General features: G+C 46.8%; 2 protein-coding genes across 2 annotated transcripts in view; one reads left to right on the top strand and one right to left on the bottom strand.

Annotated features, from left to right (window-relative positions):
• The first annotated feature begins 9,714 nt into the window (after positions 1–9,714).
• Atp1b2 (ATPase Na+/K+ transporting subunit beta 2) lies at positions 9,715–15,984 on the top strand. Its single transcript, XM_047547308.1, has 7 exons — positions 9,715–10,428; positions 12,191–12,319; positions 12,642–12,746; positions 12,853–13,058; positions 13,281–13,337; positions 14,119–14,217; positions 14,331–15,984. Exons 1-7 carry the CDS (start codon positions 10,317–10,319, stop codon positions 14,493–14,495), a joined length of 873 nt encoding a protein of 290 aa, XP_047403264.1. The 5' UTR covers positions 9,715–10,316; the 3' UTR covers positions 14,496–15,984.
• Positions 15,985–21,626: 5,642 nt separating this feature from the next.
• The window catches only part of Tp53 (tumor protein p53), a 12,977-nt gene continuing 7,183 nt past the window's right edge, over positions 21,627–27,420 (bottom strand). Inside the window, exons 3-11 of the mRNA XM_047545682.1 lie at positions 27,233–27,254; positions 26,874–27,143; positions 25,903–26,086; positions 25,708–25,820; positions 25,281–25,390; positions 24,806–24,942; positions 24,646–24,719; positions 23,157–23,263; positions 21,627–22,586 (exon numbers count right to left, since the gene is read on the bottom strand). Coding sequence (XP_047401638.1) covers positions 22,505–22,586; positions 23,157–23,263; positions 24,646–24,719; positions 24,806–24,942; positions 25,281–25,390; positions 25,708–25,820; positions 25,903–26,086; positions 26,874–27,143; positions 27,233–27,254 — 1,099 coding nt within the window. The 3' untranslated portion in view covers positions 21,627–22,504. The remainder of the gene's footprint in view (positions 22,587–23,156; positions 23,264–24,645; positions 24,720–24,805; positions 24,943–25,280; positions 25,391–25,707; positions 25,821–25,902; positions 26,087–26,873; positions 27,144–27,232; positions 27,255–27,420) is intronic.

Below are 27,420 nucleotides of genomic sequence, written 5' to 3'. Positions count from 1 at the left end.
GGCCAGCAACTTAGTGAGATCCTGTCTCAAAATAAAAATTTTAAAAAGCATCTGAGGATGTAGCTGAGTGATAGGCTACTTACCTTGCATATGGAAGGTCTAGGATCAATCTCCAATAATGAGAAGAAAAAAAAAAAGAGAGAGAAAGTTGTGGAAGTGTGGAGACTAGGAGGTCCTAACCTAGTCTGGGAGTCAAGGGGTGCTTCCCTGAGGAAGTGGTGACCAAGGCTGGGATCTCAGGAACAGCACCCACAGACATGCACAAGTCACTTTCTGGAAACTAGGAGCCCAGGCTTTTCCCTCACATCTACTCCTTTTTACACTCCATTTTCCTACCTCAGAGATGAGGACAGAATTTTGTTGTCATCATTATTCTGGTCCTTGGACTGGCCATTGCTGCCCAGGGAAAGAGCAGCAGGGGGCGTGAGAGGGTCCTAGAGAGATGGGGCAGGGGTTCTAGGAAAAGGGGTAGAAGTAGGGAGAAATAAAAAGTGAGGGGGACAAAGGATGTAGCTCAGTGGTTAGAACATTTGCCTAGCATGTGCAGCAACCTGGGTTCCATCCCTGGCGGGAGGTGGGAGTGAGGGGAATAGTAAAAAGAAAGAAGAAAAAGGGAAGAGAGGCAGAGGGAGAGAGTGACCTCATCTCTCCTAGTCTTTGTCCTTGCTGTGTTCCCAGACCAATTCATCTCTATTCCATTAAATAAGAACTGACTTGTACTGGTCCCAGTTGGGAAGCACAGGCAGATTCAGGAAGATCTGTGCCCTCAAAGAATATGGGGACCCAGGCCTCAGTCCTCAGATCTCTGGAGAATCCTGGTGGCCCAGCCCCTCCCCGACTAACCCCAGCATTTGGCCTCAGCTTTCAATCTTCAGCCCTCTTTGGAATCTTCAGGAGCCCCAGGGCTTCAGTCTTCAGTCTGCACCTTTTAATTCTCATTTCTTTCATGAACTGTTATTTTATTTTTGGTACTGGATATTCAACCCAGGGCGCTTTACCACTGAGCTACATCCTTAGTCTTTTTCTTAGTTTTTAATTTGAGACAGGGTCTTGCTGAGTTGCTGTAGCTGGCCTAGAACTTGTGATCCTCCTGCCTCAGCCTCCTGTACCCTCTCATGAACTGTTAACCCATTTCCCATATCTCCAGACCCCATGGGAATCCCAGTGTCATAACCTCCCAGTTTCTTTTTTTTTTTTTTTTGCAGTACTGGGGATCGAACTCAGGGCCTTGTGCTTGCGAGGCAAGCACTCTACCAGCTGAGCTATCTCCCCAGCCCCACCTCCCAGTTTCTTACAAGGATCTTCCTACCAGTAAGCCAGGCAAGAGGGTGTCACTCACTGGACTACTATCTCCTTTGGCAGATATTAGCCAGGACCTAAATGACCCCAGTGCAAGGAGACTTCAGTAGAGTCTCTTGGGTGGAAGACACAAATCCTAAATCTGGTCTTGTAACCCTCCCAATCCTAACCTTTTAGGTTTTCCTGGGGTCTACAGCTGCCTGCTCCTTGCCAGTAGTGTTTGTAGGAGGGTCTCAGAAGGCCAAGGGAGTACACATTAAATTCTGGTCAATGTTCTAGGCCACCTGGGTATATCCCTTTAACTGCTGTTTACTGGGCACCTACAATGTGCCAGCACTGTTCTGCATACTGAGGATGCATTGGTGAAAAGGGCGCATATGGGGGCTGGGGAGATAGCTCAGTCGGTAGAGTGCTTGCCTTGTAAGCATGAGGCCCTGGGTTCGATCCCCAGCACCCAAAAAAAAAAAAAAAAAAAAAAAAAAAAGAAAAGGGCGCATATGATCCCTGCTGTTTTGAGGGAGACAAGCAGCCCATAAATAAGAAAACAAATATGTAAGCAGGATCATTTCAGATAGTACAGCTGTGAAGGGAATAAGATCTGTAATATATTAGAGGAAGAAGGGGAAAGGCAGTATTAGTCTGGTAGTTAGGTGGTCAGGGAAGGCCTCTCTGAAGTGGTGTCACTTGAGCAGAGACCTGAATAATGAAAAGTAGTTGTCTTGTAGAGGCAGCGTGAGGCAGCAGGGAAGAGCCCAGATATACCTGGGCTCCCACTGAGGAAATTATTCTGTGGGCAGCTTCCTGATCTTAGGTCCCCCGGAAATTCCCAAGGCCAACTTTTTTCTTCTTCCACCCTGCCCTCTCCAGGACATTGTGCCCCCAACTTCTCTTTTTGCAGGCTGCCCTAGATTCCAGGATTCCTGATTACCATCCAGAACTGTCTGCACTCTTTCATTAAGACTGACTTTGCTTTGACACTGACTTTGCCAGGCTCCCACCAAGGGCACCTACTATGCCTGCCCAATATCCCCTGCCTTTTCCACACCCCTCAAAAAAACCTTCCAGAGCTTGGCAGCACATCCTGCAGTCTCCAGACCTGGCCTACCCACTCACTCCACCCTATCCACTGTCTCTCTTTCTCCTTCCCTCCCTCTGGGTCTACCCCCCATCCTTTCTTTCTTTCAACTAACATTTCTTGGCTGTTGACAGTATGCCAAGCACTGTGTTAGGTAGTCCAGAGGGACTATAAAGATGATTAAGACTTGATAGTGGCCCTAGAGAACTGGGGTCTTGGGAGATAGACCTGTAAAATACTTTTACAGAGATGTGTATGAAACACCAGGGAACCCGGTTGTTTCTTCTATTAAGGATCATCCAAGAGGTGAGTTTTAGATGTGTGAAACTGGACAAATTACTAAATTTCATTAACTTTTAGTTTTCCCATCTGCAAAATGGAGATATTATCCTATCCATAGAGTTCCTATGAAGATTTGATGAAATCAGATAGGTAAAATGTCTAGGACAATGCTTAACATACAGAAAGTGCTGAAAATATGTTAACCTCATGCATAGGTCTTGACATGTAAGGCCAAGACTGCTGAATATAAAGAGTGAGAAAAGAGTTGGATGTGGTGGCACCTGCTTGTAATCCCAGCTACTCAGGAGGCTGATGCAGGAGGATTGCAAATTTGATACAGCCTCAGCAACTTAGCAAGACTCTATCTCAAAATAAAAAAAAAAAAAAAATTAAAAAGGGCTGGGGATGTGGTTCAGTGCTAGAGCATCCTTGGGTTTAATCGCCACTATCACATGAAATTTAAAAAATAAAATAAAATAAATAAAAAATGTTCGGGAAGGTAGTTTAGTGGTCGAGTGCCTGCCTAGCATGCACAAGTCCTGGGTTCAGTCGCCAGCAACATGGTGGGTGGCAAAGAATGAGAAACAGCAGGTGATGTGACTGAGCTGTGAGTAGGCTGAGTGGAAGGCAGATTAGAGAGACTCCTTGGGCCCAAGTCCTTGGGTAGAAGGACTCATATGTCCTGTTGAGAGTTTGGGTTTTATCTGGTCAGCGGAGGAAACATCTGTCCTTTGTCTTTTTTTTTTTTAATTTTTATTTACTTATTTATTTATCTATTTTTGGGTGCTGGGGATCGAACCCAGGGCCTTGTGCTTGCAAGGCAAGCAATCTACCGACTGAGCTATCTCCCCAGCCCCTCTTTTTTTTTTTTTTAAATAAAATATAAGCAACATAAAATTTACCATCTTAGCCATTTCCTCCCTCCCCCTTTCCTTTCCTTTCTCTCTCTCTCTCTCTCTCTCTCTCTCTCTCTCCCCCCCTCCCTTTCCTTCCTTCCTTCCTTCCTTCCTTCCTTCCTTCCTTCCTTCCTTCCTCCCTTCCTTCCTTTTCTGGTACTGGGGATTGAACCCAGGGACATTCTACCACTGAGCTACATCACAGCCCCTTTTATTTTTTATTTAGAGAGTCTCATTAAGTTGCCCAGGTCAGCCTCAAATTTGTGGTTCTCCTGCCTCAGCCTCCAGAGTAAGTGGGATTACAAGCCAGCAACCACCATGACCAGCTCATCTCAACTGATTTCAGGTGTATACCTCAGTGGCATCAATTGGCATTTTACAACCATTATCACCATCTATGGAACTCTTTTCATCTTGTAAAAACTGAGACTCTGTCCCAGCTAAACTTCCCCTTTCTGGTTCCCTTTATATGTATTTCAGAACTCTCTTTACTTACTCTTGTCTTTGCAAAGATCAATTTTGTTAAGAACTCATACAACTGCATGGATGGAGGTGTGGGGATCAGAGGCACAGACCTCAGGACTAGCTCTGGATATGGAAAAGGGAGGACAGGGGCACCTATCTTCCTTCCTCTTCTGGAGAGGCTGGACAGAGAGTTGGGTTTCCAGTTTTATGACCTTTTTATATATATATAAAAAAACAGTAACAGACAAGTATGTCGGGGTGGATGGTAGGCTGCAGAAAAGATGCTCACTCCAACTTAATCTAAGGAAAATGGCCCTGAGGCTATGGGAGGACCCAGCAGGCTGTGACCCCGGGTTGGGGTGGAGATGGGAGCTAACAACCACTGGATACACAAAGAGAATGATTCTCTCCAGCTGGTGGGATCAGAAGACACCACCTGCCTGGGGTAATGGAGGTAGATTTTTGTTGTTTTTTGTTCTGGTATTAAATCAAAGGTTTTACATATGCTAGGCAAGTGTTCTGCTGATGACCTATATCCTCAGCCCCTTAGGTTGGAGGTTTGTAATGGTTCTTTGTCCCCAAGCCACAAGCTTTTCCAGATTCAGCCTTTCTCAGCTTGTTTCTCTCTGCGATGAGGCATTGAGTTAAGGACCCTCTCTCCTCCAGCATTTTTTTCCTTATCTACAGAAAACACCAAGCAGAGACAGGTATCTCACTCTTACTCCATAACCCCTCACAGTGCATGGGGGACACTCACTCTGTCCTTTCCATGTGAGCCTGGGGTACAGGGCAGTGACTGAACCAAGAAGCTGGAGGCTATCCCTAGGCTATTTGCCAGGCTGTAGGGAGTGGAGTGGGGTGGGTTGTGCTTATCTCTCCAGATCAAGACTGGACCATTTCAATGCTCCTCTCCTGCTGCTGGAAAGAGTTTGTTGCTTCCCTGAGGTTGCCTGCGGAAGGAGCCATTACAGGTTTAAGTCCAATCCAGCAACCAGACATTATCTTCTTCTTTTTCATTTTTCATTTTTCTTGCCATGCTAGGGATAGAACCCACGGGCCTTCGGTATGCTAGGCATTCTAGGCAAGTACTGTACCGCTGAGCTACACTCCTAGATTCCTCCCCTGCTTATTTTTTTGTACTGGAAATTGAATATGGGGCACTTTTCCACTCAACTATATCCCAAGTCCATTTTGTCTTTTTTATTTTCAGGGTCTCACTAAATTGCCCAGGCTAGGCTTGAACTTGCAATCCTCCTATCTGAGTCTCCTGAGTAGCTGGTATTACAGATGTGTGCAACTGATGATAGCCTAAATTCCCTTCTTTCTCCCATTCCCTCCCATTGGTCATTCCTCTCTATTTCCAGAATAGATCCTAAACCCATCTGCCAACCTGCTACGCTGTTTTAAGCTAGCCATGTTGCACTTGGACTGGTCGCTAAAAGGCCCCTCTAACTGGTCTCTTTGCTTCCCATGACCCAGTGTCCACAAGGCAGCCACTAGGGTGATCATCTTTTGTTTTTTTTCCCCCAGATGGAGTCTTACTATGTTGTCCAGGCTTTCCTGAACTCTTGGGTCTAAGTAATCATCCTCCTGTCTCATCCTTTCAAATAGCTACACTAGAGGCTCACATCACCATGTTTGGCACTTTCATTAAATTCAATCATGTTACTCCACAGCTTAAAGACCTAAAACCGGGCTGGGGTTGCGGCTCAGTGGTGGAGCGCTGGCCTAGCATGTGTGAGGCCCTGGGTTCAATTCTCAGCACCACATATAAATAAATAAATAAAATGAAGGTCTATCAACATTTAAAAAAAAAAAGACCTTAAACCCTAGAACTACTTCCATTTACACACACACACACACACACACACACACACACACACACATATATATATATACAGACACATTATTTTTTGTGGTACTGTTAATTGAACCCAGAGGTGTTTTGCCACTGAGCTATATCCCCACTCCCTTTTAATTTTTTTATTTTGGTCTCACTAAACTGCCCACGCTGACCTTGAATTTGTGATTCTCCTGCCTCAGGCTCCTGAGTCTCTGAGATTATAGGTGTGCCATATGTAACTTTTTTTTTTTTTTTGCGGTGCTGGGGAATCGAACCCAGGGCCTTATGCTTGTGAGGCAAGCACTCTACCAGCTGAGCTATATCCCCAGCCCCGCCATATGTGACTTTTAAATTCACCTTTTATGTTTATGTTGCTCAGTGATTAAGCACACCTGGGTTCAATCCCTGGTATCAAATAAATAAATAAATACATAAATTCACTTTTTTTTTTTCTTTTGGAGGTGCAGGGGATAGAACCTAGGGCCTCCCACATGCTAGGCAAATGCTCTACCACTGAGCTATATCCACAGCCCTACTTCCATGCTATTTGGATTAAAATCCCAACTGTTCCTTTTGGCCTACAAAAACCCATTGAATTTGGCTCCTGCCTCCCTCTTGCTGTATCGATTTTGCCTTCCTTCATTAAAGCCCAGCTTTTGCACTTGTACTTCCCCTTCTTCCTGGAAATTTCTTACCCTGTTTTTCCACGTGGTACCTTCAAGTCATTTAGGACTCATGTTAAAGTTATCTCCTCACCTGTGTGGTGGCGCACACCTGTAATCCCAGCAACTCAGAAGGCAGAGGCAGGAGGATCACAAGTTCAAAGCCAGCCCCAGCAACTTAGTGAGGCCCTGAGCAACTTAGCGAGTTCCTGTCTCAAAATAAAATATTAACAAGGGCTGGGGATGTGACTCAGTGGTTAAGCACCCCTGGGTTCAATCCCAAGTACCAAAAAACAAAAAAGTTACCTCTTCATAAGGCTATATCTGATCAACCAAGTGCCCTCTGGTACCTGTATATTTATATACATATATATTTTCCTTTCAGTATTTCAGTATTCATAAACCCAGGGCTTCATGAATGGTAGGTAAGCACTCTCACTGAGCTACATCCGCAGCCCTCTGGTACCTGCTTTATTTATCTGATACCTATTTTATTATCATCCTGTTTTATTATGTTCCATAATATTAACATTGTTTTGTTTGCTTATTTTTATTGTTTACAGGAAGGGGAGTCTCAGAAACACAGGGACCAGAACAGTGCTGGCTCTAGGCAAATGCTCATTAGATATGCATTGAATGAATGGTCGGGTTGGGAGTGGCCTTGGAATGACTTGGATTGGCGGGCAGTCTTCCAGGATGAAGGAATGAAATGGACAAAGGTGTGAAGTCAGGGGGTAAGCACAGACTGTCCAGGGAGTGGCCGGCTCAGCTCCAGTAGAAGACTAGTTGGGGATTAGTGAGAATGGAGGTTGGGAATCAGGCTCAGTACAGATTGTGGAGCACCCTCCATGTTAGACTGAAGAATCAGGAGTGGCCTAATTAAAGCTGTATTTTGAGAAAATTAATCCAGAATCAGCTGCAGAATAAACTGAAGAGGGACCAGCTGCATAATTTGCCAAACACATCAAAACAAAAATGTGATCAGGAATGGTGGTGCATGCCTGTAATCCCAGTGATTGAGGAGACTGAGGCAGTAGGATAGCGAGTTCCAGGCCAGTCTCAGCAATTTAGCAAGACCCTAAGCAACTTAGAGAGACCTTGTCTTTAAAAAAAAAAAAAAAAAAAAAGTGTGGGGATCTGGGTATGTTGGGATGTAACTTAACTTAGGCAAACACCCTAAGTAGACCTGGCTGTAGGGCTAGAGTCTCAGGGTAATGCTGAAACTGGGAATGTGGTATAAGCACCCTTGGGTTCAACCCCCAGTACCAAAAAAAAAAAAGGGAAAAGAGAATGTGAAGCCCCGTGCTTAAAAAGTAGGATGAAAGTACCAGTATCATTAGAGGAACCAAGATACAAAATATTTTTCTTTCTTCTACGGTGCTTCTCCTGGTGTTTTTTCTTTGCCTATTTGATGTGTAAATTTTAAAATTTAACATTTTTCTAACTTCAACTTCCTGATAAGTAAGAAAGGACTGAAAACAAAAGGTAACTATGTATTGCCCAGCTCTTCCTTTCCTTTGATGCCATTACTGCCAGACCAAGTGACCAATACAGGGGCATAATATGATTAAGAAAGGATGTGGGGGCTGGGGTTGTGGCTTAGTGGTAGAGTGCTTGCCTAGCATATGTGAGGCGCTGGGTTCGATTTTCAGCACCATATATAGATAAATAAAATGAAAGTCCATCAACAACTAAAAATATACATAATAAAAGAAAGGATGTGAGTTGATGCTTTGATCATTCATGTCTCCAGGAATCCATTGTTATCTTTCTGTGTTCAAAGTAGTTCTGCTTCTAATGGGAAGTGGGTCTCTTGGCTGCCAACTCCCACCCTCATTTATTCAGCTGTAGATAAGACACACTTGCCTTGTACATGCTTTGAGTCTGGCTAAACTCCCATTCCTCTTACAGCCACCAGAATTCCATGTTCATAGAACATCTCAAATGAATTGAGTGTGATATTATCTCTTTTGCTCACATGAATATTCCAATGTCCCATGGGACCTTACTTACAAAACACAAGTTCAAAGCCAAAACTTAAGAGTTTCAAGTTGGCAATAGTGGAACATTAAACCAAGCAATTCTGAGCACATGCCTTGTGTAGTTGAGCAGGTCTCCCAACATGTAAGGTGGCCTTGGTCTAAAGGGAGTGAGTTTGACAAGATACACTCTTGTCAAACAAGAGTGAGACAGCGAGGGCTGGAATCAAGAGTGAGAATTGAAAAGAAAAGGAAATCCTCCCCACAAGTGACAATATTTGAAGAAAGATGAAAAAAATCAGAGATAAGCACTCTGCCATGTAGGGGAAAAACCCAGGGTCTCACACATGCAACTTAAGTGGTCTATCACCCTGGCCCTGAGATAATGATTCTTAAATGGTATTTAGAGGTCTTTCCTACTAGAAAGGGCCTCTCTAGCCCTGTGAGAGCTGCAATTTCAGTCTAAACAATCTTGGCCTCAACAGGGTTAAGAGCAGCACTCTGTTTCTAGTAGGTGCTTAATAAATGTTTGCTGACCCAAATAGGAAAATGAGGAGGAGAGATCAGACATGGGGGGCTAAGGGGAGGCAGAACTGACTGTAGGGCTGGGGTTTCAGGTTAATGCTGGGACTAGGAATGTGGTGTTGGGAGAGCTTTGGGGAAGATGGAAAAGGCATGGAATCAGGTGGAATGCACAAGAGACTGGGAGACTGGAAGAGGAAGTGTACTTAGGTGGCTTCTGTACATTTCTGTGTGGCTTAGTCTAGCTTACATCCCAACTGCTCAAGCATCTCGGTCGGTCTCTGCACTCTCATTTTTCCTGGTCTCTTACTCTTTCCCTATACTCCTCTCACATTCTGTCCTACGTCCTGGGGTCTTCCGCAGCATCACTGTCTTGGTCTGTAACTCCCTGCAGGGGCCCCAACCTTCGAGATTCCCTCTTGGCCTATGAGTCGCTCTGGGGTTATTTTTCCCTCCGCTCCATCCAGATATGATTTCTACCCCTTCTTCCCATCCCGTTCCAGTCCTAGGGTGGGGGTAGGGAAGAGACCGCCAGGTTCCAAAGAGGCGGCAGGGGGCAGTCCCAATCTCTCTCATATTTGCATATGTATAAGCTCGCCTGTGCTAGCGTCGAGGAGGCGGGGCTTCTGGGGGTGGGAAGGGGCGGGTACCCTTGAAGTCTCAGAGTATAAAGACCGCGAGCAGCGACCGCGGGCCCCGCACTGCTGAGGAGCGGAGCCTCCGCCTGGGGAACCCCTATCCTAGTCTGTCCCTCAACTGCGCGTCCCCGCCCCACCCCCCACGGCTGGGCCACCAGTGGTGCGGCGGTCTCCGCTTGGCGGAGGAGCCTTGAACCGCCACCTGCCGTGTTCCACAGCCTCTTTGCATCTCGGATTTCAGGGCGACCTCCCTCCCCCACCTTTCCCTGCCTCCTTGCACCCCGCTTTTTTCAGCATTTCGTTCGGGTTTTGTAGCCGTCTGTTTTTACATCGCTTTTCGTTTTGCTTCTAGGCGGTTTGCGGGGTGAAAGTGCATTCGCACCCCTTCCCCTTGTCATCCTCCCCTGCTGACAGTCCCCTTTTCATCGCAGTCGGGGGGCCTCGGATCGGTGCACCTCCGCCGTGCTGCCAGCACCCCGCAGCGCGTGGCCGTGCACCCCGGAATTTACAGCACCTGCATATCTGAGGGGGGTCTCCCTCGCCCCCTCCGCCTTCGCTTCCCGCGCGTTCCAGCGCGTGGAGGGTTTCGGCGCGCGTCGCCCCCGCTTCTCTGCAGCCCCCCGCCCGGCGTCGGGACTCGCTCCGCGCGGCCAAGATGGTCATCCAGAAAGAGAAGAAGAGCTGCGGGCAGGTGGTTGAGGAGTGGAAGGAGTTCGTGTGGAACCCTAGGACACACCAGTTCATGGGCCGCACTGGGACCAGCTGGGGTACGAGGGGTCTGGGGGAGGCCGCCGGGCGACGCCTCGTGGGTGCAGGGTCCAACTGGAGAGGCCCCAGCTCCCCTGCCGGGTCCCTGGCGTCCGGCCCCCCTGCCGGCTCAGGACTGGGAGGGGGCCCAATCACCGGTCTAATCTTCCCGGCTGGCCGCTGCGGAGGCGGTTTAGAAAGTAGGTCACTGCCGCTTTCCCGCCCCCTGTGGAGCCCCTTCGGGCGGGGGGTCTCGAGCTCTTCGCGCGTGTCCGCGCCTCGGTTCTCCTGTTCTGGGCCTGTAGCTGTACACGGTCGACCTCCACCTCCAAAGAGTGCCCCTTCCCTCTCCAGCTAGCTCTCCCTAGCTAGCCAAGCCCGTCTATTTTTAGCTGGAGCCCAACCCCAGGACCCTGGGAACATTCATGAGGGGGCGGGTCTGGGAGGGGGGTGTAGGAGGGTTCTTCATAGCGGAAGTTGTTTGTCTATAACCCACTACTGGGCGTTTGGAGCCTTTCCTGGTTTCTTTGTGGGTAGGGTGCTGCTGGGGAGGGGGCAACACTGAGGTTTTCCAGACTATATATTCTGCTCAGAAGTCGGTGGTGGAGGGAGGAGTGGTCACTGGTTAGATGGATACATCATCAATCCTGGTGTCTATGGAACTCCAGTGGCTTGGGGAAGCTTCTCCCCACCACCATGGCAAGACTTAGGGGATGTGGAGGGACCCTGATGTCCTTCCTCACGGGGGGTCTGGTGATAGGCACAGGTGCAGATGGAAAGTGAAATTTGTCTAAAAGGAATTGTCAAGCTGGGGAAGTCAAAGCACAAGGAATACTGTGTGACAATTTACAATTTGTCCACTCTGATTGGACACTGTCCCCATCAGACCACCTATCTAGGGCTTTACTGGCCCATGAGGAAGATCTAATGCAATCTTTGTCTTCAGGGAGCTTGAGGCCCAGCCCCTGGGATGTGAGGGATCTGTGAATCCTGGAACAGTCTGAGGACTTCATAGAGGAAGTGTTTTCTGAGGTGGAAAGACTGATAGTCAAGGGTGGTGGGAAAAACAAGTCCTTACATGAGACTGTAAGAGAGGAGAGACAGAGAGGTGAAGTCAAGGGAAGGCTGAGGGGAATTCCAGGTTTTCTCCCAGTCTGTCCAGGGTTCCATGTGTGAGTTGAGGGTGGGATGGCTGCTGAAGATCTGACAGCTGTCTCAGACACTTTGTAGCTGAGCCAGAGTGTTAGGCCCTTTATTTCAGGAGCTGCTTTGAAGATTTGGATGCAGTAGAGTGCCAATGGAGAGATTTTGCTCTTTGAGCCTGAGAGTTCAGGCTCTGTAGAATGATGAGTTTGGCTGTGAAGAGTGGCCAGTACCAGCTTTAAAAGTCATTGCACTAGGACAGCACTAAGCATTCAAACCAATATAGTGATAACAAATGTTCCTTTTCGGAACCATGCATTGTTGAGAAATTGAAAGTGTAATTAGGGGCAAAATGACAGTGGCCTATTCTTGTGGTTATCACAGCAATGAAAGTTTAGGTCTATTGTGGCTTCTAAATGGTCAGGCTTCACTATGCTCTAGGACCAGGCTTGGAGTCATGGTTGTAAGCCGGACATGCTGCCTGTTTCCAGTTTGTTTCATTTAGCACCCAGGGGTGCTTGAAGACATTCTGTAGCTCAGCAGCCCAACCTAGGGCAGAACTTCTGAGTGGGAAAGTGGTGAATGGGCTAGGTGAAATCATGGTGGGAGACATAGAACCTTCTATTTCCTTCATTCTAGCCTTCATCCTCCTCTTCTACCTTGTGTTCTATGGCTTCCTCACAGCCATGTTCACCCTCACCATGTGGGTAATGCTGCAGACTGTCTCTGACCATACCCCCAAATACCAGGACCGACTGGCCACACCGGGTGAGTGATGAGATTCCCCCACCAGCCACTATTAAATGCTATTGTGCCCCCAAACCTTCAAAAGGAACTCAAAGTTCTTTGCAGGAGACTAGTTCTGATGACTCAATCACTATGTGCTGGAGATTCTGCTTGAAATCTTCCTTCCTTCCTATATCCTGCAGCTGGAAGTTATGTGATCTGGGGGTTAGGGGATGCTCACAGGAAGACCATCTCAGATCACCAGCCCCTCCTTCACCCTGGGGTTCCTTATCTCTTCTTCCCTCTCTCTGCATGTGACCTCTCATCTTTTATATACTCCTATTCCTACTCGTGTTGGCTATAGGCTTGATGATTCGTCCTAAGACTGAGAACCTTGATGTCATTGTCAACATCAGTGACACTGAAAGTTGGGATCAGCATGTTCAGAAGCTCAACAAGTTCTTGGAGCGTGAGTGTGTGACTGGCAGTGTGCCAGTACAGGACCTTGGGCAGGGGATTGGGGACCCTGGAAGTAGAACATTAGGCCTGTGACTCTCTCCCTCCCACCTCCTTAGCTTACAACGACTCCATCCAAGCCCAAAAGAATGATGTCTGCCGCCCTGGGCGCTATTATGAGCAGCCAGATAACGGGGTCCTCAACTATCCGAAACGTTCCTGCCAATTCAACCGGACCCAACTGGGCAACTGCTCTGGCATCGGGGACCCCACCCACTATGGTTACAGCACTGGGCAGCCCTGTGTCTTCATCAAGATGAACCGGGTACCCATGACTTGGTCCCTAGGGAAATTGGAGGAGGGAGCAGGGGCCACCACCTGTTGACTGTTGTATCCTTTCCCTGGGGTTAATGGACACTAGAGAGATTTTTTGTTGTTGAATAGCTGAAAGGACAAGAGAGGTGGGGCTATTGGAGACTAAGCTCCACAGCTGGATGCCTATAAGGTGACTTCCTCCAACTCTCACCACCCTCTCTCCTCACACCAGGTCATCAACTTCTATGCAGGCGCAAACCAGAGCATGAATGTTACCTGTGCTGGGAAGGTGAGTTCGTGGACCTTATCCATCAGCCCACCTGTTTGTCCTTCATGGTTTCCATGTAATTCATCCTTCTCTTATCATCTATTTTTGCTTCCAGAGGCCCCAACATTACAGGGACAAGGGGGTAAGAGTGGGTTCCAATGTGGTTAACTCTAAGGGACTCAGCCCCTCTAGCTTCTCTCTAGGATGCAGAACCTTGCTTTCTTGGGGACAGACCCATCCCGTCCTCCATTAAAGTCCTGGCCTCTGACTTCTCCCCCTGGCTTTCCACCTTCTCCTTTATTTCCAGATTGTCCATGTCTCCTGCCCTCCCTCCCATTTGAGTTCCTTTTAGGTATCTGGTAGCTGCTGATCCGTTAGCACCATCTGCTACCACCATTAAGTTGTCCTTGGAACCCTGCTTTCTCCCCACTATCCTCTCCAGAAACTTGCCCCTCTCCATTAGCCTTTCCTTTTCTTCCTACTGAGCCCTTACTGTTTATTTGTTCTCTCTTGGCTCTGCTCCAGAGACTGATTCCCAAGGATGGGGTAAGAACTTGGGGGTTGGTGGTAGAGTAGAAGGTCTCCATGTCATTAGCATCCTTCAGGAGTTCCCAGTTTGATGAGAGAGACAGGCCATCCCCTTGTACAGATATGCAGACACACCACATTCATATGCACAACATAAGGGAAACAGATTCAAGATAGGAATAATTTGGGGTGAAGTGCAAAGAGAAATCCAGTGAACTTCTGTGTATCTGCCACTTCTAACATGCTCACCCCCTACCTTCCTGCACCCCCACAGCGAAATGAAGATGCTGAGAATCTTGGCCACTTTGTCATGTTCCCTGCCAATGGCAACATCGACCTCATGTACTTCCCCTACTATGGCAAAAAGTTCCATGTAAGTCCCATGGGAGCCTGGGATGATGGCTCCTCAAGGGGTGCTATGGGGTTTTTGGGAAGGAGGCTGAGCTGTCCTAGGACTAGACCCTCAGCTTTCTTCCTCTGGCCCAGGTGAACTACACGCAGCCCCTGGTGGCCGTGAAGTTCCTGAATGTGACCCCCAATGTGGAGGTGAATGTGGAATGCCGCATCAATGCTGCCAACATTGCCACGGATGATGAGCGAGACAAGTTTGCCGGCCGTGTGGCCTTCAAACTCCGCATCAACAAAACCTGAGGCCCCTCTTCTTCCGCCCCCACCTCTCTCCTGTGGATGCTTCTGGAATGTCCCTGACCCTGCCTGATCCCTCCCTCACCCCCCAAAGGTATTTTTTATAACAGAGCTATGACTTGTCTAAGCCTCACCCCCTTTTCCTTGACTTTTCAACCCAACCCGATGTCCACTGTGATTCCCTGACTATGCTATACACATTTTCCACCATCTTCTGAGCCACCTACCTTAGCTCAGCCAGAGATAGATAGATTGGCTACCAAGATGACCAGAGAAGTTAGGAGTCTTTCTAGTTGTGATTTAGTTGTGAACTCCCACTTCCGTTCTTATTTCCTGAGAGCATAGAAAATGCCTACTAACCCGCTCCGGGCCCACAAACACAGATGGCCTCATTTCAGCCCTTTCGTTAATGGAAATGAACATGGTACTCCTTTCTCCCATTCCTAAGCTCCAGCTCTTTTACCCTTCTCTCTTGCATTCCTTCCCCATCTCTACAGTTGCCGACTTGGTAGTTTTGACTTTTCTGGTTCCTCCAGCAGGTCTTTCCCCTCCTCTTGCCTATCCCTATTCCCTCCAATGAAAAGCAGCCATTTGTAATTAAGGACAAATTGGTTCTGTGGCCTTTTCCCTCTTTCCTGGCACATCCTGCTTTAACTCCTATGGTGACTCCATGAGCCAGCAAATGAGAAACTGAGAGAGAAGTCCATGTTGATTCTTCTAGAGAATTCTGTAGTGGTCCCTGACTCCAATTCCTTCCTGGTCCCTCCTGTCATCTACATAGTCACTACTCAGAGAAGCAGGCTTGACCTAGGCTGAATATTCACTTTGTTTTTACGGATAGCTCCCTTCCCCCATTCGCCTTCCCAGAATATCCTTCAAGTTCTACTTCCCAGGGAGCTCTGGGGGAGGGGCAGCCATCTTGGCTCCATCCCCAGTGGCCACCTTGGAAATGTCAGCTGGCTGGGGGACTAGTCCACCTCTTTCCCCTGAGCCTAGAGCTGCCCGCACCATCCTCTCTCTGGCTTCTCCTAAAAAGTTATGGGCTGACCACAAGCTCAGTCCCCTTCCTCTGCATGCCAGCCTGTAGTTTCAAATACTCTCCTCTCTGAGTTTCTTGGCTCCATCTCCTTCAGACCTGTTTGCCTTCTTAAAAAAAAAACCCATAATGCCCATAGAATGTTAAATGAGAGGCCTCCTGCTCTGAGTATTCTTTAAAGAGGCATTTTTAACTCTTTCTCCTCTGGTTTCCCTTCTCTTCCCCACCCTGTCTAACCTCCCTTTTCTTTATTAATGCTGCAGCCTCCACACTCCACCCTTCCCTTTTTCATCTTGCTGGATCTCTTTCTTCCTTTTGGGTCCCCACGTTTTCCTGCACCCTCTTCCTTCCCAATGGTCTCTCTGCAGTTATTTAATGCCTGTGTCAGATCTACTGTAAAGAGGATAAAGTACAATAAAATAAGAGCAATTATATATATAAATATATATCATACACAGAGCCCTGTGTGCAGGCTGTTCCTTTTCTGAGCATTTAGAACCACCCTGGGAAGTGGGTGGAGGGTGGATTTGGGTGATCCTAAGGGTTACCCAGGCTTTAGTGGCTGCCCCTCAGTTTTGACTCCTTCTTTCCAATGTCCAAGCATCCACCCTCTTCACCTTCTTCACCTCAACTAATTTAATATACACTATCTTGAGATCACTCAAGAGAGGCAAAGAGACTTCCCTTATACAGAGAGACTTAAAAAGTGCCTCCTGTGTACATTCTAGGCACCATAGGACACACTTAAGAAGCAGAGTCCCTGTCCAGAACAAGCTCCCTTGTTTAATGGGAGAGGTGTGGAGCACAGGAGAAACTTTCATACAAGGTAGACCCTGACATGCTTCAGGGAAGGGCACAGAGCTGGTGATGACAAAATTTGAAGAGTGGTCTACACTTTCTGTTGGGGGTTTTGAAGGGAAGGTTTCTTAGAGGAGGCAGCTTGAAACTGGAGCTTAAAAAGATGGAGTGGTTTGGGAGAGAAGAGCATCCACAAGCTGAGACAGGTGAGACAAGTTGACCAGGATAAAGAGATTGCAAAATGAAGAGATTTAGGAACTGTAGGGTCCTGATTTTATGTAAACAACACACACACACACACACACACACACAGTGCTGTGCATATAAAACAAAGGATGAATTGATATATACAGTGTTTACTGTGGCATATGGGGAGGGAATGTGTTGTTGATAGCTAGTTTTAATTTTCTTTGTGGGGCTTGTTTTTTGCTGTTTTTGCAGAGTCGGTCTTAGTATTTGCTTTGAACAACTTTAACACATACACAGTTTTTCCCCTTCAGTGACTAAGATTTAACCCGGGGGTGTTCTATCACTATTCTACACCCCAGTCCTTTTTTTATGTTGAGACAAGGTCTTGCTAAGTTGCTAAGAGGACCTTGTGATCCTCCTGCCTCAGCTTCCAGAGTCATTATGATTATAGTTGTCAGGCTGCCTTTTTTTTTTTTTTTTAAAAGGTACCGGGGATTGAACCTAGGAATGCTTAACCACTGAGCCACATCCCCAGCCCTTTTTTATATTTTTAGAGACAGGACCTTGCTAAATTACTAAGGCTGGCTTTGAACTTGTGATCATCCTGCCTCAGCCTCCCGAGCCACTGGGATTACTGGTGTGTGCCACCAAGCCTGGCTCCTTTTCTTTTGCAGTGCTGGGAATTGAACGGAGGGTCTCATATATGCTGGGCTAGTCTTCTGCCAGTGAGCCACAACCCTATTCTGTTTTTTATTCTCATATTTTCAAATAAGCTTATTTGTTCTTTCATTTTTTGGGGGTGCAGTTACCAGGGACTCAATTCACGTGGCACTCGACCACTGAGCCACATCCCCAGCCCTATTTTGTATTTTTATTTAGAGACAGAGTCTCACTTGCTTAGTGCCTCGCTTTTGCTGAGGCTGGCTTTGAACTTGCAATCCTCCTGCCTCAGCCTCCCAAGCTGCTGGGATTACAGCTGTTCATTTATATTTTGACTTCTTCCCTTGTCCAAGTTTCCATGAGTTTCTAGTCACTATACTCATACTGTCTGGAATTTTTTATTTTTAGGATTTCAATTTCAATTTAACTTTCACACTTACTTTAATTCATCTGGTTGATTGTGTGTGTGTGCATGCGTGTGTGTTATAAATTTGGGATCCATCTTTTTTTTTTTGGTACTGGGGATTGAACGCAGGGGCACTTAACCACTGAGCCACACCCCTAACCCTTTTTTATTTAGAGAAAGGGTCTCACTAAGTTGCTGAGGTTGGCTTTGAACTTGCAATCCTCCTGCCTCAGCCTCTGGAGCTGCTGCGATTATAGGCATGTACCACTGTACCTGACCCAATATCATTTTATTTTTCTAGTTTTACCAGTTTTATTTGAAAAGAACAACTGTAATTTATTCACATTGAGTTGAAATGTCAACTTTGACCATATATTGATGTTCCTATATGTAGAGATCTACTTCTAGACTTGTTACCTCCCCTGGCTTGTCTACCAATCATAAACCAAGACATAATGATCTGGTTGGGCTTCCTACCCCCTGACCCCAAGAACTGGGGATTGAACCCAGGAGACTTCTACCTCTGAGTTACATCCCCAGACCTTTTTTTTTTTCACAGACTTTTCAGGTTTTTTTAAAATTCATATTTATTGTAAACAAATGGGATACATCTTGTTTCTGTTTGTACATGAAGTAGAGGCATACCGTTTTTGTAATCATACATTTGCCTAGGGTAATAGTTTTTGATTCATTGTTATTTTTTTTTCTTCCCCCCCACCCTCTTTTTCTTTTTTTTAAACCCAGGCTGGCCTCAGACCTGGAATCTCCTGCCTTAATGTGTTCCGAGTAGCTGGGACTACAGGAGTGTGCCACTGTACCTTGCTGATTTCAGGAGTTTTATAGATGTTTTCTGGGTACCTCTCAAGGAAATCGTGCCCCCCACCTTTTTGGTGTGGTGCTGGGGGTCAGCTGTGCACCTCCTGCATGCCTCGCAAGTCCTCTACCACTGAACTATACATACCCAAAACCCCCATTCTGTTTTTTTTTTTTAAACAACTATGGGGTATTTATTATTCTCTAAATTTATGATAACTTTGGCTGGGGATATAGTTTAGTGGTAGAACACACAGGATTAACATATGCAAGGCCTTGTGTTCAATCCCCAGCAAGCCTCCCTTTCCCCCCCAAAAAAAGTTTTTTTTTAAACCAGTGATGTATTTTCTCCCTCTTTTCACCCTTGTGAATGCACAAAACTCAATTGTTAGTGGATGTCTCTGTATAATTTCCATTTTAATTGAAATTATCTTAGCGTTTATTTAGGATAATACTGACTTATTGGTATCCTGTTACCAGTCTTTTACTGTTTCAATTAATTTTTTTTTTTTTAAGGTACAGCTGCTGAAATTTAATGAAATTCCTTTCAGCATCTGTTGATATGATCATATATATTTTTCATTTGTTAATACAATGAGTTACATTGATAGACTCTCTGCTAGTAAATCAATTCTGTGCTCCTGGAATAATAATTCTGTGCTCCTGTTTGGTTATAATATTTTTAAAATTCACTATTATATTTTGATATTTTGCATCTATATTTATAAATGAATTTGGTTTCTAGTTTTTTAGTATCTTCACAAGGTTTTTAATATCAATGAAGTCAGCATGATTTTCTTTCCCCTTAACATGGGGGATGGAACCTAGGGCCTCATTCATGCTGGGTGAGTGCTCCATCACTGAGCCTACATTCCCAGCCCTTAGCAAAATTTTTATTTATTTATTTATTTTTGATGATACTGAGAATTGAACCAGGGATGCTCTATCACTGAGCTATATCTTCAACACTTTTAAGTTTTTATTTTAAGACAGGACCTGGCTAAGATGCCCAGGCTGGCCTGGAACTTGCAATCCTGCCTCAGCCTCCCTGAGTAGCTGGATTACAGATGTGGGTCACCAGCTTGTTCCTTTCTTTTCTCTTTAACAACAAAAGCATTTATAGCTCTATTTTTCCAGAGTACAACTTTTAGATTTGGGGATCTGTGTTCCTGAAATTAGTAAAGTTTTCTAAATTGAAAAATAGGATGGGGGATAGAGGAGTAGTGCACACTCAAGGACTGGTTTCAACCCCCACACTTACCTGCCCTGCCTAAAAGAAAAAGGGATATACTGACAGAAAAAGTTGTTAAATCAAACCTGGATTAGAGCCAGGAGAAGACTGGGAGAATTGATTCCAGATCTCAGTTGGATAAACGTTGGGCTTTCAGCTGCAGGCAGAGCACACTTCTGCTCACAGATCCTCACTGCTTGGAGTAAGACACAGGTACCAGAAAGATGGCTGTAAGTGGGACCAAAGAGGTCCCACTTGTGGGACTTGTGGAAGTTCACACAGCTCATTGCAGAGCTGGCTTGAAAGTCAGCCCCCAGAGAAGGAACTAATGGAGCCAGAACGGATCAGCTTTCCAGAGTGCTTACACCAGTAAAAGAGAGCTAAGGACACAATCTAGAGAAATATTTAGAGTAAGGGGGTGCTGGATGTTGGTCAAAAAGGCATATTTTGGGGCTGACAGTTTAATTCAGTGATAGAATTTATACTTGCCTAGTATGTACAAGGCTAGGATTTGATCCATTCAATTCCTAGCACTGGAAGAAAAAAAGGCAACCTTTCTGTTTAGTAGAAATTTGCAAAGAGTAGATCTTGTGTCCTTATCACCCACATATACACAAATGGTAACTGCATGGTAAGAGCTGTATTAATTGCAGTAATCATCCTATGATGTATACATGTTGACTCCTGGTTTCAAGTGATCCTCCCACCTCAGCTTCCTGAGTGTTTGGACTATAGGTATGCATTAACATATCATACCTTTTTTGGGATCAATTACACCTCCCAATAAAGCTGGAGAAAAAGGAAAAATGAAGCTTCTCAAAGTGCCCTATCTATACATAGGAGCAAGAAGGACTGAGTTATAAGAGCTCTGGTTTGCCTGGTAGGTAGGGGGAGGACAAAATTAAAGTATCTGGTGCTGAGGGGTATATCCCAGTGGTAGAGTACTTGCCTAGCATGTGCAAGACCCTGGGTTTGATTCTCAGCACCACCAATGAATGAATAAAACAATTATCCCAAAGAGGTGGACCTGGGCCTCCCAGAATAATATTTGATATTCCCTAGTAAGCAAGGAAAATGGTCTTGAGGGTGGGGTGGTGTCTTCCGAGGTGTTTGGGACACTGGGGCAAGGCAAAGGGCTCCCACTAGCACTTTTTAAAACCTGGTTTATAGGTTGCAGATGTTGTCCCCAAAGTCCTCTGGACCTTAGCACCTAACCCTCTCTACCACCAGGGAGGAGACAAGAGACCAAGCCACGTGCCTATTGACTTGCTATCCCTCTGGGCAGTGGCCCAGGCCACAGCCTCCAATTGGGAAAGCCTGGCCCTAGCCCCCCTCCCTGGGAGCCAGCAGCACTAAGCAACAGGACAGGGCAGGAGGTGCTGGGCTCCCCAACCCGACTGTCCTCCCTACCCCAAGAAGCCCTTTCAAAGGTTTTCCTGGCAGCGTGTAAAGCTTTAATTCATTCAACTGCCTGGCACCAGGCCCAGGATGAGAGGATGCTGGGAAGGCCCCAACCCTCACCTTAGCTGCCCCCAGTTCCCTGGGACCCCGTATGACAGGTCTCCACTGGTGTCTCTCTTCACTCACTAGCACCCACTCCCTTCCCCTTAGGAACCCAGGTACCCTGCCCCTTTCCTGTAGAGCAGATGGCCACCCCAGAGGCTCAGGCTTGCTAAATCAGACATTTAAATCCCATAATCCTGCTGAGAGGCTGCTGAGGAGACAGCAGCCCAACTAGAAGCAGGGGCGGGCAAGAACTTTGTGCCAGCCCTGGCAGGAGGGGAGGAGGGACAGTTGGTTCCCGAGTTATGAATGGAGTCACCCCTCTCCCTTGTTGTCATGCAGCCCACAGACTGACCCAGTCCCCAGTCTTTGTTCCCCTTCTGGAGCCTAGGGGCTGCCCCCCACCCCAGCCCACCCACCCTGGTGACTCAGATGGCTATACCCCAGCATGACCTCCTTACCCACTGCTGCACCTGGGGGACCATCCACCAAACACACAGGTGGTAGCAAAGTTTTATTGTAAAACAAGAAATCATTATAAAAAGGGGATATAAAATGAGAGAAGGTGTGGGGTGACAAATGCAGATTTGCTTTGTAGGATGCCAACAAACAGATAAAAAAACTAAAAAATTAAAAAAAAAACCCAAACCCCAAAAACCTGACCCTGAGCATGTGGGGGAAGTAAAACAGATCTTGGTGGACACAGACCCTACATAAGCTTGAGATGGAATCCTCCAGATTGTGGGATGGGATGAGATTTCCTTTCAGGTGCCAAGGTTCAACAAGAGGTTGGACAGGATTTGGCTGGGCCAGCAGAGACTTGGCAATTCCTTCCCTTTAACCAGCTGCTCAATCTTGGAAACCATCAACCCATCCCCCCAATGGGAGCAGGCAACCAACAACCACAAGGGGGCCAAGTCCCAGCCACAAGGTAATACAAGATGGTTCAAGACCAGACACACGTTATTTCATTAACCCTCACAACAAACCCCGTGAGGTAGGTATGATGATCAATGCTTCATAGATGTGGGTATTGAAGTTAGGAGAAATTAAACAACTTGAAATAGCTTCTCTGGTTAACATGGTTGGAGAATGGGGCTTCCAGCCCATCGTATGGCTGGTTGTATGTTAACCTTTACACGCAAGAACATTTTCTTCCCTCTCCCCAGTACTCTTCACAGTTAAAACCTTCAAAGCTAAGCTGGTATGTCCTAGATCTCACCTCTCCCCAAAACACCAGTGCAGGCTGACTTAAATGGAACTCCAGGACAATGCATTTCTGAGGTATACCTATACTAAGCAGGGATTCAAGCACCCAAGTTCTAAAATGCTAGGGAAGGAGGACAGGAGTGGGAATGGGGGACAAGAGTCAGAGGATGTCAGTCTGAGTCAGGCCCCTCTCTCTTGAACATTAGTTTTTTATGACGGGAGGTAGACTGCCCCTTCTTGGACTTCAGGTAGCTGTAGGGGAAACAGAAAAGGGGAAGAGGAAAGATGATATGATAGGTGAGAGATGGTCTAGGCCCCTTTTCCCTGATCAAGGCTTAGAAGGATCTAAGGCTAGAATGAGGGGAATTTAAGTTAGGATGGTCACACCACTTGCAGATATGTTCATTGAGCACTTGAGGATACCCGTGTGTATCAATCTCTTCATCTTCCCTTACACCACGTTATAAATGAGCAAACTAGGCCTGAGAGAGGTGAGTAACAAGATCCCACAGGACCTGCTAATACTTGGCAAGGTTGAGTAACCCCCAACAGGTTCTGCCTATCACTTTCATAAAATTACCAGGTTCCCCCAACAGCTCTGAGCTAGGACTTGCCAAGATGGCAAAGAAGTATCCACACTCATTCCTGGGTTGGAGGAGCCAGAGGCAGGGAAGTGGTAATATGACACAACAGGAGAAAAACTAAAGTATACTGAGCAGGGACAGAACCAGTGAGATGGGATCCACTGCCTTTTACTATGAAGGCAGAACTGGCTTTCCAACTAGGAGGGGCAGGGGGCAAGGCCCAGTCATAGTCACTCACCTAGGGTGAGCCCTGCTCTCCCCTGGCTCCTTTTCACCCAGGGCATCCTTGAGCTCCAGGGCCTCATTCAACTCTCGGAACCACTCAAAGCGTGCACGGCCACGGATCTGTAGCAGGGGTGAAGGGGGACAGAGAGGATTGGGCAAAGTCACAGAACCATTTTCAAGTTGTCTCTTTTTTTTGAGGGGGAGGGGGAGTACTAGGGATCAAACCTAGGGGTGCTCTACCACTGAGCTAGATCCCCAGCCCTTTTCAAATTAAAGTTTTTTTATTTAGTTGTAGGCAGACATTACCTTTTTAAAATTTTTATGTGGTGCTGAGGGTTAAACCCAGGGCCTCTTGTGTGCTAGGTGAGTGCTCTACTACTGAGTCACAACCTCAGTTCCTTTTTAAAATTTTACTGAGCCAGGGTCTCACTAGGTTACAAGGTTGGCCTTGAACTATAATCCTCCTACCTCAGTCTCCCCAGTCCTTGGCTTATGCTCTTTTGTGTTTTTTGTACTGGGGATTGAACCCAGGGATGCTTTACCACTGAGTTGCATCTCCAGTCCTTTTCATTTTTTATTTTGAGACAAGGTCTCACTAAGTTGATGAGGTTGGTCTCAAATCTGTCATCTTCCTGTCTCAGCCTCTCAAATCACTGGGATTACAGGCACACACTACAGTGCCCACCTTAGTTCATGCTCTCTTTAACATTTTTCTTTTTCTTTTTTTGTAGGGTTGGGGATGGAACCCAGGGCCTCATATGTATTAGGCAAGTGCTTTACCACTAAGTTACCCTGAGCCCAACAATTTTCCTTTTGAAAGCTTATCCTTATAAACACATAGATGGTCCCCAACTTACAATGGTTTGACATATATGTGTGTGTGTGTGTGTGTGTATGTGTACATGAATTTTGGATCTTTCCAGACTGGCGATATGTAGCATGATACTCTTTGTTGATGTGGAACAGTGGCAGTAAGCTGCTGTCTAACACACACATGATCATGATACTCTACAGTACACTGTATTGCTCAAATGTGATGTTTAAGTTAGGTGGACTTATTGTACTTTCTTTCCCTTTTTTGGGTGGAGGGGCAGTGTTGGGGATCGAATCCAGGATTTCACACATGCTAGGCAGGCACTCTACAACTGAGACACACCCAAAGCCCTAACTGCACTTTTGATTTGTTAGTTTTCAACTTACAAAGGGCTTACTGGGAGGCGATCCCATCTTAAGTAGAGAAGCACCTATACTGTGGTACAAGTCAGTGTTCTCAATTTGGGTATAACCAAGGGTCACTGTCTGAGGCACCACTGTCCCCTGATGGCAACTGCCCTAATTGCAGATAAAGCCGTCAAAAGTATTAAGAGTGCTAGACTGAAAACTTGCAATCTGATAATAACTTTGTGAGAACCTGGGATATGAACAGAGGAAATAATAAATACACCTTTTCTCCAGTCCCAATTAGTATATGCAAGAGACTGTGTCTCTCTCAGACTTGATACCTTAAGGGTGAAATATTCTCCATCCAGTGGTTTCTTCTTTGGCTGGGGAGAGGAGCTGGTGCCAGTGGGCAGTGCTGGGAAAAAGGTGAGCAAAGAGTAAATTTTGGGCACAACTGCACCCTCTCTTCCCCTTCCACCTCTTCTTGTCCTGCCTACTTACCTCGCTTAGTACTCCCTGGTGGTGGCTCAGGGCAAGGCTCCCCTTTTTTGCGGAAATTTTCTTCCTCTGTGCGACGGTCTCTCCCTGGACAGGCACACACACGTACCTCAAAGCTGTTCCGTCCCAGCAGATTACCACTGTCCAGGATGAGAAAAGAGAAGCAGGAGGCAGTAAAAAAACTGGGTCCTACTTGCCCTATCTCTAAGCTGGGCCCCACCTACTCCTAATTGCACTTTTCCCATCTGGAACCTGAACTCCAGCTCCAGGGACACTAAGGAGAAGCCACATGTAAGATAGGTCCCAAAGCCAGAGAACAGGGCTCTGAGAGAAAATAGCAGAGGAGATTCTACTTGTGGAGGTCAGGTGACAGTTAACAATGAGTAATAGTGTGGTATGGGGTGGGGCTCGGGGGACAGGGATAAGCAGAGAATGGAGAGGAGCACGCCAGTGTGAAGGGTGGCATGTGGATCCCTACCTAGAGTCTTCCAGTGTGATAATGGTGAGGATGGGCCGCCGGTTCATGCCTCCCATGCAAGAGCTGTTACACATGTAGTTGTAGTGAATGGTGGTACAGTCAGAGCCAACCTGGGAAGAACAAGATCTGTGACAGGCATGGAGGCCTGCAGCCTCTAGAAGTTTCAGTTTCTTCACTTAAGGAGTAGGGATAACCCTTCTGCTCTGCACACCTCGCAGGGTTGGGAGGGCACTGAATAAGAAGCAGGCAGGCTGGGAGTGTGGCTCAGTGCTAGAGCACTTGCCTAACATATGTGAGGCCCTGGGTTCCATCCTTAGTGCTAAAAAAAAAAAAAGGCAGGACAAAGTTCCCTTACTTTCTCCCTGGGTGGCCAATGATAATCCCCTCCAGTCCCCTCCTCCCAGAGACCCCATTTGCCAAAGCAGACCTCAGGAGGCTCATAGGGCACCACGACGCTATGCCGAAAAGTGTTTCTGTCATCTAAATATTCTGCGCGCAAATTTCCTTCCACTCGGATGAGATGCTGGGGAGGGGCCAGGCCTGAAAGCAATCAGGGACAAATTAGAGGCTCGGGGACCCTGGGCAGCCAGCTCTGTCCCATCTCAGGTCCCTGATCACTTACCATCACTATCAGAGCAGCGCTCATGGTGGGGGCAGCGCCTCACAACTTCTGTCATGTGCTGTGACTTCTTGTAGATGGCCATGGCGCGGACCCGGGTGCCAGGTGGGGGTGTTGAGTCAACCCACAGCTGCACAGGGCAGGTCTTTGCCAGCTGGCAGAATAGCTTGTTGAGGGAAGGGGAATACTGTAGGAGAAAGGAGAAGAATTGAAGGGTGGGGACAAGCCAACAAATAAAACAAGGGAAAAAGGGGATCCAATGAATAAGCACTGCTTGGGAACCTACTAGATGCCAGGAACCATGGGAGAGGATAGCTAGAGATAATGGAGTTAGGGTCTACACACAGAAAGGTTATTTTCTCCCCTTTTTTTTGGCAATGGGGATTAAACTCAGAGGCTCTTTACCACTGAGCTACATTCCCAGTACTTTTTACTTTTTGAGACAGGGTCTTGCTAACTTGCTAAGGTTGTCCTCAAATATGCCGTCTTCCTGCCTCAGCCTCCCAAGTTGCTGGGATTATAGGTGTGTGCCACTCCTGGCTTTTTGTTCATTTAAGACAGGGTCTCACTGTATTGCAAAGGCTGGCTTTGAACTTCTGGGCTCAAGGGACCTTATGGCCTCAGACTCTCTAGTAGTGGGAATTACAGATGCAGGTCACAGCACCTGGCTTCAGAAGCTTATTTTCAAAAGCCAAGAAATGAACATAAGCAAGAAAAAGTTCTGTGTTCCCAGGAGAGAGATGCTGACAGTTAAGGTGTGAAAGATGAAAGCCTAAAGTTAAGAGAGAAAATTCAACTTTGGGACAGGTAAAAGTCCACAGACTAAATGGGTAAAACATAAATAATGTCTACAAAGCCCAAGGCTGAAAAGGAATCCTCAAGTTCTAGACACACACACACACACACACACAAACAGGGGAATAAGACCAGGCACTGAAAGGTCATATGAAAGCTTGCTCTTCAGGGCCACTGACCGTGCATGTGACTGACTTGGCTGTCCCAGAATGCAGGAAACCCAGACGGAAACCATAGTTGCCATGGTAGGTCTTTTGAGAAGGGACTGAAGATGACAGGGGCCAGGAGGTGGCTGGTGCAGGGGCCGCCAGTGGAGGGGCTGCTGGTGTGGGGGCCTCTGCTACAGAAGCTGCCGACACTTCAAGGGCTTCATCTGGGTCTTCCTCAAACCAGTTTGTAACATCTGGGCATAGTAGCAAATCTTCCATGGGAGAGGACAGTGTGGGAGACTGTGGATGGGCAAAAGAAGAGTCTTAAGGCTGGGTTCCCAGCCCACTAGCCCACCAAGTCCCTAGTCCCTTCCAGTTCCAGTCCTTACCAGAACATTGTTTTCAGGAAGTCTGAAAGACAAAAGCAGAAAGTCAGCACTATTAATTTTTGCTTCCCATAGGCCTCTGCTAGGGGGCTGGGGACTGGGGACTGGGTTGGGGAGGGCAGGCTAAGATGGCTAACCTGTAGGGGTGCTGGGCAGCAAGTCTGCCCTTCCCATGAGATTCACTCACAGGC

This window comes from Sciurus carolinensis, chromosome 3 (assembly GCF_902686445.1).
Source record: "Sciurus carolinensis chromosome 3, mSciCar1.2, whole genome shotgun sequence".
Taxonomy (NCBI): domain Eukaryota; kingdom Metazoa; phylum Chordata; class Mammalia; order Rodentia; family Sciuridae; genus Sciurus; species Sciurus carolinensis.
The sequence above is the reverse complement of the archived record's forward strand: the minus strand, read 5'-3'. Positions and strand labels throughout refer to the sequence as shown.